Source organism: Castor canadensis, chromosome 8, assembly GCF_047511655.1.
Source record: "Castor canadensis chromosome 8, mCasCan1.hap1v2, whole genome shotgun sequence".
Taxonomy (NCBI): Eukaryota; Metazoa; Chordata; class Mammalia; order Rodentia; family Castoridae; genus Castor; species Castor canadensis.
In genome coordinates, this window is record NC_133393.1 from 87,317,945 (window position 1) to 87,331,809 (window position 13,865).

A 13,865-nucleotide genomic window follows, 5' to 3' on the forward strand; every position below is an offset into this window, starting at 1 on the left:
GTCTGCTGTCCATTATATATGATGAAATCTTAAGGTAAAATAAACTCAGAAGCTCTATGGAAAAAGGATCAAGTGATTAGAACATTCACTTCACTTTAAAGAAAACAAGCATATACTGGCCTTTAAGTCTTCTGTAAAGATATTTAGTCTCAATAATGATAAGAGAAAAACAAATTAAAGCTACAATGAAATATACCTTTTCTCAGCTATCAAATTGGCAGCAATCAAAAAAAGCTAACTAAGAGCCTAGTATGGTAACCCATGAGTATATCTAATCCCAGCATTTGGCAGACTAAGTCAAGGGGATCATTAGTTTGAGTCCAGCAACAACAAAAAAACCCCAAAAGCTAAGCATTATACTCTGAACGTGAGACTGAAGAGAAACAGGCATACCTTGTTGGTAGTAATGCAGTATGGTGAAACAATGACAATAACAAAAAATTCTTTGGAAGGAATTTTTTCAAGATAGAATTTTTTAAAATGCATTCACTTTTGATTTAGATCTCTGGCTTATAATAATTTACTTTGTACTTCATCAGTATAAAAACATATTTGCACAAGGCTTTTCATTGTGACATTATTTCTAATTATAAAATACTGGAAATACTTAAGTACCCAAATATAAATTAACAGGTGAATAAACTGGTATACTATGGAATGTTTTGCAGCTGTACATAAAAAAGAATGAGAAAGATCTCTAATATTTGATATAAAATGATTTCTAGCATACATTATTGAGTGAAAAGTATATATAATATGCTGCCTTTGTGGATAACAGGGAAATGAGAAAGCACACATGCTTCCATTTATTTTTATGAAAAGAAGTACAGAAAGGATAAACTAATACATAAAGAGATTGGTTATCTATAGAGAGCAGATAGGATTGCTAGAAGTGATTGTTTTTGAGAGCAGTAGAACTTAAATTTACCTTTTGGAATAGTTTTGATTTTTGGAACCATGTTAATATTTAATCAGTCTAGATTGGAGAGACCTGTAACTGTATTATGCAAATGAATAATATAACCACACCAAAGCAGGGGAGGGATGAGAACTAACCCAAATAGCTTTTATTCACAATATTTTACATATATACTCTGTCTAAAAACAAAAAAAAGCTATGAACAAATACTGAACTCTAGTTAAAAGATTTTTTTAATGATATAAGATAGCCATTTTGAAACTCTGTATTTCAGTATTGAACTAATGAGTTAAATAAAATACTGAGAATATTGTGAACTAGGTTTCTTACTGTTAGAGAAGGAAGTTACAAATGGAAAAGAAGTTAGAATGAATTATGTGGTCTGACTGAAATTAGAATAATAGTATGAACTCATTTTATACATATAGATAGAAATAGATGTAGACATGTGTATAAATATTTGTGTGTATATATGTATACATATATATTTACTTTTCTTTTATCCCCTGAAAGGACTTACAAGGAAGATAATCCACTAGTATTGAACACCTCTAGTTCCAAGATCTTAGTTTCTAAATGCCAGTTATTTTCCACTAAAAGGAGCCAAAAACCCCTTGGAGAACTAATTTCAGGGCTGGAGCAGTGAAAGCACTAGGTAATCATGCAACAGCTTGTGCTATAGATACTCAAAATCATGGGACTGTGTCAAAAGGACATAGAACTAGTTTGATTGGATTCCTTGGCCAAATCTGGGATAATAGAAAATCAGAATAAATAATGATAACAGAACAGTCATGGGAGAGCCAGCAGAGTGATTCAAGTGGTACAGTGCCTGTCTAGCAAGCATGAGAACCTGTGTTGAAACCCCAGTACCGCCAAAAAAAAAAAAAAAGAACCAAGACAGAATAGCCATGGAATAAAATGAGAAACGATTTATGAGTAGATATACCAAGTAATAAATACAGGAATAATAAAGCTATAAAAATTACCAGATTATAACCATTATAATGATAATAATTGATTCACCTAAGAATTGTCAGTGGATGCTAAAAACACTGAGTTTGATGAAGTGAGTGAGTGAAAGTTTGATGAAGTATATAACATTTACATAGCCTCAAAAGTATCTTCCAGAGGGAGGGTAAAAGAAGGAAGTTAAGAAGGTGAATATGGTTGATGTACTTTCTATACAAGAATGGATGTAGAATTTTTAAACCTGTTGAAATCACCATAAAAAGGGGACTAAGGTAGAAAGGAGAAAAATAGAGGAAATGAACCAATTTGTTTATAGTACATATATACATGGAAATGTCACAGTGAAACTTGCTGTGTAGCTATCTTAAACAAACAGAAATGTCTTTTTTCAAAAATGGAGAATAAGAAGGTAAAACAGGTCCTTTCTGGGGATTGGTACCAATGGGAGGGGGGAGGATATAGAGAAAGGGTGTAGGAGGGTGAATATGGTGGAAATATTATGTATTCAGATATGAAAATGGAAAAATAAGACCTCTTGAAACTTTCAGGAATGGGGGAAGGAGATAAAGGAAAATAATGGATGGGGTAAATTCAACTATGATATATTGTAACAACTTTTGTAAACGTCACAATGTAATCCCCAGTACAACAATAATTTAAAAAAAAAAAAAGGCAAGAAAGAGCTAAAAAGAAATAAAAGGCTAAGCAATGGGGAAAAATAGTATCTCCCCATAAATTACATATTAATATAAAGGGAAGAATTGTAACTTCACAATGGATTCATTTAGCATACAACATCTTAACTAAGTAACCAAAGTTACTATCACCAGTAATGGAGAAGATGCATCTTGACATCATGTTTTTACAAGAACACATTTCTTCCATGATATCCCTGCCAAAATATATAATTATGAGAAAATATCAAAGAAACCAAAATATTTTACAAAATAATTAGTCTGTACAAAAACATTAAGGTAGTAAAAGACAAAAACTGAGACACTATTGTAGATTATAAGAGAATAAAGAAACAGGACAACTAAATATAATGTGTGTGTCCTGTATTAGGTTCTAGATCAGGAGAAGAGGGAAAAACTAGCACATCATAAGAACAGTTGGTTAAATTGGAACATGGATTATAGGTTTGATAATAGTGCGTATCATTGTTGAATTTTTGGATTTGAATAAATGCACTGTGGTTACATAAGACAAAAATGGTTGTTTTAAGGAAACACTGAAATATTTTTGGAGTAAGAAATACATATATATTTCTCAGGGTGGTGTACCCAGGAGGCTGAGGCAGGAGAATTGTGAGTTTGAAGCCAGCCTGGGCTACATAACAAGATCCTGTCTCAAAAAAAAAAAGAAGAAAAGAAATCCATATACTTAGGCTCTTTAATCCTAAGGAAATAATTAGACATGTGTGCTAAGGTGAAAATGCTGAATTAAAATTTCCAAAAATTTGGAAACAACCTAATAGCTGATATTAATGGGATGCTTAAGTTATAATACATTCATTCAGTGAAATGCTATAGAATCCATTAAAAGTTATGCTACAGGTCTATATATACATGGTAAAATTTTTAAATTGTATTAGTGAAAGTTTTCGTGGGTGTGTGAAATAGATACCAACTCATGCTTCCTAAATAGCTGGGATAGGCCACAGAAGCAAACTGAAGAGTTGAGAAATCCCTAGAAAAAGATAGAACTCTAAGGAATCTCACCTTGAAGTTCAAAAAGACTTTCCTTCTTTCTAGGTTATTATCATTAAAGTGACTCAGGTCTAGGTCCTACACTTTATTGATTAGGTTTAAATTCCCCAAAGAAGGATTTGATTAGTTCAGCTTCTCTAAGGGCACATTTACAGAGCACAAAGGTTGGGTAGCATGTAGACTGAAAACATTCCTGGACCAGAAGAAATTGTAAACTGGGGAGCTACCTTGGTTGTTACCTACTTCAGTAGAACACTGTAAGAGATTAAAAAAAAAAAAAAAGCAGAATACCATATACTGCATATAGTGTGATCCTGTTTTGTAAAACTACAGAGTGAGTTTTCAGTGGGGGTGAAGACTCAAGAGATCTGTTTGAATATGTTAATTTTGAAATTCCTGTTAGACTTACAAGTAGAGATCAGAATTCTTTTGTGGCCAAAGTGGCAAGCAAGTAACATCTGCCCTTGTATTTTTCTAGATCAAAACCATCCCTTCTGTTCCTGTGGCATAGAACTGAGGGGTCTCAACCAAGTTTTCTTTCAGACAGTTAAGCAAACTCTAAGCTTCTTTTTTTGAGAAATGATGAGTCTCCTCTAGGCACCTATACAGCATGCATTTCATTTAGAGGTGGGGCTCGCTTCTGGCACAGATGCATGTTAGACTGTACTCCCTACCCTTCTCAGTCAACTACTTGTCTGGTGTGTCTAGCAGTTGCATAATCATTCAGGACTTCCATTTTCCTCCTGTGTGAAATTATCCTTGACTTCTTTTGTTTCTGTTTTTGGTTTTTATTTTAGTTGGTTTAAATCAAAAGATAAAAAACACCTAAACACTCCCTTTACATTTTTTAACAATTGAGGCAGTGATAATTCATCCCACAGAAGTTTATAAGCCAGCATAAATGCATATAAATACAAATGTTTAACTTTTCAGATATCCACACAGAAGCAGTACAAGCCGCACTGGCAAAACACAAAGAACAGAAAATGGCTCTGCCCATGCCCACCAAAAGGCGGTCCACATTTGTCCAGTCTCCTGCGGATGCCTGCACACCTCCTGGTAGGTTTATTGAAATCCTTTCTGTCTAACAATTGCTATCTTGATGTTCCTTAAATAAGTTCTGCCTTTTCTTTCTGAGGTAGAAACAGGAACTTTCTCCACATAGTAAGAGATATATAAGAATGTGCTCTGAAAGTGGCAGGTTTTGATTGTGACCTTGTAAACATACAAAAAGAAGCCTTAAGAGAAGAGCTGTTTGAAACAAAACAAATCGTCCTTAATTTTTTGCCTTTTCTTGCTATAACTCCCAAACTCATGTAGTCAAAAATATAGATCAAGGCCTTCCTGTGATGGAATAGCTATTTCCATCACCCAAAATGTGATTCCTAGCCCAGTGTAGTAACCAGCCTGCACTTCTAAATCAGATACTTCATCTCTGCAGCAGCCAGGGCAGTCAGTGTACCTGGGACAAAATTTGATGTTCATCGAAGATTTGGGGCAAATTTAAAATAGATCTGAGAATGTGTTTGAGTGTGTATGTTACATATATTTATATTCTTCTAAGACTCTCCTTTTCATAATGAAGGCCAGAAATTAGTAGGAACTAAGTGTCTTCATCCCATTCTCATTTACCAAACTTGAAATCTTTACTGCTCCTGAAGTAAACTTAAGAGTTATAACACATATTTGAGGGACAGCTAGAACAACCGTAAGTTGTATTATCCAAAATTTTTCCCAAAGTTTATAAAAGCCTTTAAAAAAAACCTTTATTTTTAAATTTTTTTTTTATTTTAACATCAAATCCCAGACAAGATCTTCATATAGGCCTCTGGGACTAAACATGGCAAATCTATTTCAGAGCCTCAATATAGTCTCTGTCTCTTTACTGTTGTGTTACTGCTAGTGACGTCTTTCAGGGGGAAAAAAAAAAAAAATCCCCATACTGTTTTGGCCTACAGTGTCTTTGGGGAAGATTCCTAGAAAAGTTGAGTTGTCATGGTTGAGTTTTATTCACAGCAGTCATGTTGTTAAGCTCTTCATACTGATCCTATTGACTGTTCCAGACTCATATTAGTAATTTTCTAGTTTACTAGATTTTGGCTAACTTCTCAGAGCATTTGGGTATGCTGTGGGCAGATTAACTGTGTGTGCTTTTTTTCCTTCACATCTGTGGTATCAGTATGTTTAAAAGAGAAATAGCTCTGTGGCTTCAAGTGTTTCTCAAAATGTAAAACAGGATACCTCTAGCAGACTGTCACAATAAGGCATTTTGTGTTTATAGTGATGCATACTTCAGACCCATTCATTCAGAATCTTGGATGGATTCCCTTCTGCATTAGTACAGTACAAGTTGGGTCTTCATGGACAAAAGGGGCTCTTAGTTTAGTAACCATTCTTTGTTGGCAGATTCTACTGCAGAGTAGATGAGGGTTCAATTGCAGTAAATGGCAAAGTGTAGGGAGCAACGTAACATGCATTTCTTAGAAACACCCTCTCCAAAGCTCTATTAAAGATGCAGATTGAGAATAAATAGGCTACTCTCCTGGTTTTGGCTAATGTGAGAGTGCAGCAAAGGATCTAGAGAATTCTCAGAAGAAATGGAAACCTTTTTATCCCTTTTTACAAAAGTCAATGCCTGAGGGGAACTTCCCAGCTCTAGAAACAAATCACAGCTGTTCATTGCTGAATGAGACCATAGTCCTTAGGAATTCACTACAGGCCTCAGTGATTATAAACACTCATGTTCTTCTCTGTCCATTGCCTTGAAGATATAGCATAATATTCTTGATCTCTTTGCATACTTTAATAAATCCATTATTACAGAAATACATTCCCCTGTCTTAAGACCAATATTTAGCAAAGCAGAGTAATAAAAGGGTTTAAGGAGTAAAATATGTCAAATTCTGACTTCATTTATGGTATCATATATTCTGGAAACTATAGTAAATACTTGGCACAGTATTTACTTGTCTGGTTTATGAAACATCCTTAAATAATCTAAAATTTGTGGATTGATATGTGCACTAATTTCTACTGTGGATTGGAAAATTTAAGTACTCTTAGTAGCAATCGATGATTCTTTTACTGCCTGTGGCTTTTTTCAGTCTTTTAGACTGCTTGAATTCCTGCCATCCAGTTCCCTTTACATGACATTTACTAATGTCATGAGGCACTTACCTCAGTTCTTTCTTTGTAGGGTTCTTTGTGTAACACTATTCCTCATTCATACAAAAAGAAGAAGAAAAAAAAATGCAAAAACTATAGCATTAATTTTTTCCCATCTGAGCCTTTTCTGCACCCTTTGCTGCATTGCCAGTACACAGGTGACCCTAAAGCACAGTAAGCTATTCAACTGGCCTGGATAGAAAGAAGCTTAAATGTTGACGTCTGTCTTACACTGACCCTGCTTGACAGGGGCTATAGTTATTCTTGGGACTAGAAGACAAGGAAAAATTTTCCTCTCTGTATTTCTGTTTATGAAAATGATGCCCATGAGCAGACTGCAACATTGTTAGGCTGTTAGCGTAGTTTAATAATGCTTTATGGTATCAGAATGCTTTATAGTATGCAGTGGACTTTGACGTACCAATGATTGCCCTGCTTTATTTTTTCCTTGTAAATGCTCTGTAAAGCAGGAAGAGTAGAGTCCTTTAGAGACAAGCAATCAACAGGTTCATAATCACTAAGTGATTTACCCAGCTCAAAACAATTAAGTGTCAGACTCAAAGTCTTTTTGCTTGCCTCTTTTACCTAACTGATGCTCATGTATGTGCAGTTCTGGAAATGGGTATTGTCTCAAACAGATTGAACAGACATTGTCTTCTGAGAGTTATATATCAAGACACATACCAGTCAGTTAGATGGAACATAAAAGAAAATACCTGCTGAATTACCAACTTGGGGAATTTCCTTCAAATATTCTAATTTTATCCAAAACCACAGAGTAAACAGTGTTGGTGAATTGGACTTTATTAAATGTGCTCTAATTAATATATTTGTTTCATTTTAATAGCATTCTTTAATACATTAATGAATGTGTTTAGGCTGATGATAACTCTGAGGTACAAATAGTCTCTGAAAGGATACAACCTCAGCCAGGGATATAGGATTCCTATAGAGATCCACTCAAATGTTAGCTAATAAATGTAAGACTTTAGTGGAAATAATCTACCATGAGAGTCAAAAGAAAATAGGACTGGCGTGGAGCTCAGTGGCAGAACACCGGCTTAGCATGTCCAAAGCCCTGGGTTTAATCCCCAACCCAAAGGAAACAATAAACAGAATGAAGACCCCCTAAGATTTGATTTGCTCAACAGCTCTCTGTGACAGAGCTAAGACCTAAATCCAGGGCAATCTGACTTTAAAAGCCCTAAACCACTTCCCATATTGCCTCTCATTCTATCACACTGCCAAATAATTTCTGGCAAAATTTGAAGATCTAACAGTTGCTGCATGTTTGATCTAACCTTCAAATGGGCAATAAAATGGAAACTCCTCTCTTAATATGGTATATAGCATTAACTAATTTTCTGGCTGTCAGAACATACCTAGATATGTCATAACAGATGTCAGAAAATACCTAGGAAAAACAGTGTTTAGAAATGCATCATAGGTCAAGTGACCCTGAAGTAATTACTAATAGTGAATGCCCCTTCCCAGGCTGCCACTTACACTCTCAGACCAGTTTTTCAGCCCCCAGCCATGTCTCCAGGTACGTGGATTGTCTTGGAATATTTTAAAAAAACAAACAAAAAACACTTTTTTTTCTTAGGTAGCTAACTCTGAAAGTCTTCCTAACAATTGTCTGGTGAACCAGTGCCCACCCTTGCAAGTTTAATTTTAGATTAAGTGACACAAAATTTGTAGTCCAAGGTAGATTCAGATTGGCCCTACCTTTAGAATTAACCTTTTAATCTTTTATGTAAATATGTTTCTCACACACACACTTTTTATTCCTGACTTTTCCTTCCTTTTCTCTAAAGACTTTCCTTAAGATTTAAAAATTTCAAGCATGATTCAAGTGCTAGAGCACCTGCCTAGCTAGCACAAGACACTGAGTTCAAACCCCAGTACCACAAAATAACAACAGTAACAAAAATTAAACTTTTGCCTTGCTTACCTAAAAACTTCTGCCTTTTTTTGAAAGTATTTCTGGGTCCGAAACTCCCTGACCCATCAATGCAAGAGAAAAATGGCACTTTTTCCCCATCCCACCCCCGCACATTCTTTTCTGTGTACCTTAACTATCCACTTGGTGGTTTCATTTATTTGTTTTTTGAAGCTCATACTTGCAGTTACCTATTATCTTGCCCAATTTAGGAGGCATATTTTGTAGTGGCTGTTAAGGTGAGACCTTCATTTCACTGGATCTTGACTTATCTGCTCTTCTAATCCAGTGTCTGGGGCTAATTTTGGTATGAGTACTATGAACCCAGTGACAAGATCTATCTTCCAGGACCTTGTCCAACTTACACAATATCCTTCAGATTGTGTATTCTGACTCTCAGATGTTACTGTCCTCTTTTGAGTTTAATATATAATAAATAGCATTTATTTTGGGGGGCAGGGATGCTGGAGTTCAAGACCAGAATCTCACACATGCTTACCATGTTCTACCTCTGAGCAGCCTAATAGCACATATTTAAAGTGCATGCTTTGCTAAGTTTTGACAAGACAAAATCATGAAACCATGATCACAGTTTGAATAATGAATATCTCCACCTTCCCCCCTTAAATTTTGTCCTAATTCCTTTCTCCCTCCTCTCCACATCTTCATCCCATTTAACCATTAAACTGCCTTCTAACATTATGCATACATTTGTTTGTACACACCTCTCCCCTCCCCCCTTTTTTTGATGGTATTGCAGTTTGAACTCAGGCCTTGCATTGCTAGGCAGGCACTCTACCACTTAAATCATGCTGACAGCTCTTTTTTGTTTTAGTTATTTTTGGCATGTCTTGTGTTTATGCCTAGACCAAACCTTGAACACTATCCTCCTGTTTATACTTCCTGTGTTGCTAAGATGACAGGTGCACACCCCCACATCCAGCTATTGGTTGAGGTGGAGTCAACGCTTTCCTTGTGCTGGCCTTGTACCATAATCCTCATGATATCTACCTCCCAAGTAACTAGGATTACAGGCATAAGCCACTGTCCCTGGCTATTCTGCATTCTTCTAGAATATTATATAGTAAAATCATAGAGTTTTACTTCTTTTTTTGCAGGTAGAGAGAAGCGTCTGGTTTCTTTCACTCAGCAAAGTTTTTTTGAGATTCATCCATGTTGTATCCATCGCAACAGTAGACATACTTTTATTATTGCTGAGTTGTAGTCCACCACATAGTATACTGCAGTTTACCTATCCATTCATTTGTTGATGGACATTTGTGTTGTTTCCCATTTTTAGCTATTACAGATAAAGCTCCTGTAAACGTTCATGTCTTTGTATAGATACATGCTTTCATTTTACTTGGTTAAATACCCAGGAGTGCAGTGGGTAGATGATATAGCAGGTGTTTAAATTTTTAAGTAAACATTTTTAGATATAATAGTATATTTTCCAATAAGACAAAGAGAGTCATTTCCAGACATGACTAAGACAAAGTACTACAACAGTTAAGAACACTTAGTAAATTCAAGACTTTCCTTTCTTTAAAATCAACAAGTTAATTGTTTATATGTTTCCTAACTGGTTACAAATAGATTGAAGGATTTTAATGACTAGTATTAATGAGTATAAATTAAAGGGCCAATTATGTTCTCAAAGTTTTTTTCTGTGTGTAGATATATTATACTCATCATATAAAGAGCTTAGGCAGGAGGCTTTAGGTATAATGGAGAGCAGTTGTGAGTTCATGTTTAACTAGAATAGAATCAGGAGGAAATCGTTAACTTTATTTCTAGTAGTATTGGTCTTGCCTGAATTTCTATAGATCCATAGTAATTTCCTGGATGAGTATTACTTTTTTTAATTAAAAAAAATTTATTAGTGTAAATTAGTGTACAGAGGGGTTTCATTATGATATTTACATATATGCTTATAACTTAGTTTGATCAAATTCACCCCTCAGTTACTCTTTCTTTGTTTTGGTACTGAGGCTTGAACTCAGGGCCTACACTTTGAGCCACTCCACCGGCCCTTTTTTTGTGATAGGTGTTTTTGAGATGGGGCTCAGGAACTGTTTGCCCAGGCTGGATTCAAACCATGATCTTCCTGATCTTTGCTACTGAGTAGTTAGGATTATAGTTATGAGCCACTGGTGCCCAGCTTAATTACTCTTTCTTAACTCCCATCTCTGTTTTTATGTTTTTTTGGTGGGACTGGGGTTTGAACTCAGGGCTTCATGCTTGCAAAGCAGATGCTCTACTGCTTGAGCCAAACCTCCACTTCATTTTGTTCTGGTATTTTGCAGCTAGGGTCTTGCAAACTGTTTGCCCAGGCTGGCCTCAAACCATGATCCTCCTGATTTCAGCCTCCCATGTAGCTAAGATTACAGGTGTGCCTCCTCTTTTTTTTCTTTTTTAAAACAACCAAATGATAATACTTAAAGGATTTTATTTTGATTTTTATAAAGATGTTTCCTGGCAGGGTGTGGTGGTTCAGGCCTATAATCTTAGCACTCAGGAAACTGAGATAGGAAGATCATGAATTACAGGCCAACCTAGGCTACATAGTGAGACTCTGTCTGGGAAAAGGGGTTGGAGGGCGATGTAGTCCTGTTCTTACACTTCATATGAACTTCACACATAATCATCTTTCAACATTGCCCAGCCAGTTTTGTGTCTGTGAGATTATGCAGAGACAAGTTATTCATAGCAACCACATTTCTCAGGTTGCATGATTATCGTATTATTTTTCTTTTACCCACCTTCAGTTTCTATCACCTTTACCTTCATATTTATAGGAAGGAACTAGCTATTTAAATTATTCGTAAGGAAAATTTTGGATACTGCTGAAAATCAAAAAGAAACACCCAACTGTTCTCCCAGGGAAGAAAGGGGACCTAATGTTAATTGGCTGTTAGTGCTTTCTGTACATCAGCATTTTCATGGTCCCCCATAGTAATTATGAAGTCGGATTTCTTTAACATATCTTTTGGGGCCCTTAGCAACCCTGTGCTACCTATTTGTCCAGCCTACCTTTCATTGCTATCAGTTTTTCATGCTGTTCTTCCTACACATGCTTTCTTTTCTGCCCCTTCCAAGCTTTCTCTCTGTTTCCCTCTACCTGCTCTCTCCCCATCCAAGTGCTCCTCATAGCTAAGATAATTCTTATTTACCTCTTAGGCCCTATAAGAGTAGGGCTAAGTCTTGGCTTAAAATTTTATTCCTACCAATTAGTGTAGGGCCTAGTAATATTTGTTGAATGGACAAATAAGTAAACAGTCCTAGCAAATAGATAATTTTATCCCCAAGTCATGTAACTGAACTCTGGTGGGCTCCAGAGTTCAAATTGAAGACTGACCCCAAAGCCATGTTTTTCTCCTCCTCTAAATTGCTACATAGCTGTAGTTTTTAACACTATGAGGAAGGATGGCAGTAAATTAGGTAATTAAATTGCAACAGTACACCTAATTGCATAATTGATGCAATACAGAAATGTAATGAAACCACTTTTACCTAAACCTAATCATGAAAATACTGCTTTTAATATCTTTTAGAATTTAAATTATTCTGATTTTAGACTTGCACAAACTAAAATGATGCAGTAAAGGCAGCCTGCACATCCAGAGGAGTTTATGGGATTCTGAGATGTATTACACTGAAAATGCTTTATTCTTAGTGTTAGAGTCCCCTGTTCCACTGGACCACTGACACCCTTTTTCTTTGTTTTTTGTATTTTTCTTTTGTTTGCATGTTTACAAAGATAATTCCTCCTAAGGTTCAGTTCAGATGTTAGAATATTTTCTGAAAAATACACAAAATGCTTTCCTTAAATGAAGAGTTAGAGATACTTACTTTTCTTTGTATTTTCCTTTGACCAATCCACTCCACTCCACCCCCTTTTCTTTCCACTGGTACTGGGGATTGAATTTTGGGCTTTGTGCTTGCTTGACAAGCACTGTACTACTTAAGCCATGCCCTCAGTTCTTTTGCTTTTAGTTTTTCAGATGGGGTCTTGTGCTTTTGCCTGGGCCAGCCTCAGACCACAGACTGCAGACCATGATTCTCCTGCCTCTGCCTCTTGAGAGTAGCTGGGATCACAAGCATGTGCCACCATGCCCAACTTGTTTTTGAGACAGTATTGCTAACTCTGCCCAGTCTGACCTCAAATCTTCCTATCTCTGCCTTCTGAGTAGTTCAGATTACAGGCATGGGCCAGTATGCCCAACTTAACCACTATCTTTTGCATTATATATTTCTTTCTCCTTTAAAGAACTTCCTCCTTGGTTTACAATATACTGTGGTTAAGTACTACATTTACCAAAAAAAAAAAAAAAGTCAGTTTGGGATGCAGGTATCCTGCAATATGAGGTAATAAATTGGTGGTAGTACAGAGCAAGAAGCAAGGAGATAGTCTCATTATTTTAACTCTCTTGCTCTGGACCTTCAGATTTATACTTCTAGATTACTGTTTTGTGGTTCAAATTCCCACTGTGGAATGCTAGCAATTTTCCAGTCCTACTAGTTATCTCTTTAGCTCTTTGAACCAAAGCATGACATGGACCAACAGTTTCACCTGAGTTAGAGGAAAGTTTTCTTCAGAACTTACCATAAAATGTTTAATTAAAAAAATTGAATGGACTCGTATAACTCAGAGTGTTTGTCTAGCATGTCCAAGGCCCTGGGTTCTAGCTCCAGCGCCACAAAAAGTAAATTAATTCGTTAATTTACTGGTTAATTCAATCCACAAATCATAAATTCTAGCCACCCCAAACTATTTAGAAGGGCTTGTCCCACATCGGACCAAATGTCCCCTTTAACTTGTATGCCTTCTAAGCTTAGAGCCTGAAATAATTCCTGACTTTTTCCCTCAGCTTTTGCTTCCCTATATTTGGTTAATTTTTTTTTCTCAACATGCTTTTCTAATTTAGGCCTTATTTTCCTGAAGTCAGAGCTAGGCTAAATACAGACATCAGTAAATTTCCCACAATTCTGCTCTGACTGAGAAATAAGGAAATAAATCCAGATCCTATGCCCTCCAATGCCCAGTTTGGAAAGTTTACCTGTGGCACATGACCTGCTGACTCTTCCACTAAAGCCATGAATGCCTCTAGGCCAAAGACTGTTTCCTACCCCACTTCAGTTCCCCCATCACTTAGCT

At 36.1% G+C, this 13,865-nt stretch overlaps 1 protein-coding gene across 3 annotated transcripts in view; it reads left to right on the forward strand.

The window, feature by feature from the left end:
- Dip2b (disco interacting protein 2 homolog B) overlaps positions 1 to 13,865 on the forward strand; it is a 211,164-nt gene that overhangs the window by 129,774 nt on the left and 67,525 nt on the right. For all 3 annotated transcript variants that reach the window (XM_074083360.1, XM_020179911.2, XM_074083361.1), the window contains exon 4: positions 4,534 to 4,659. In XM_074083360.1, coding sequence (XP_073939461.1) covers positions 4,534 to 4,659 — 126 coding nt within the window. The remainder of the gene's footprint in view (positions 1 to 4,533; positions 4,660 to 13,865) is intronic.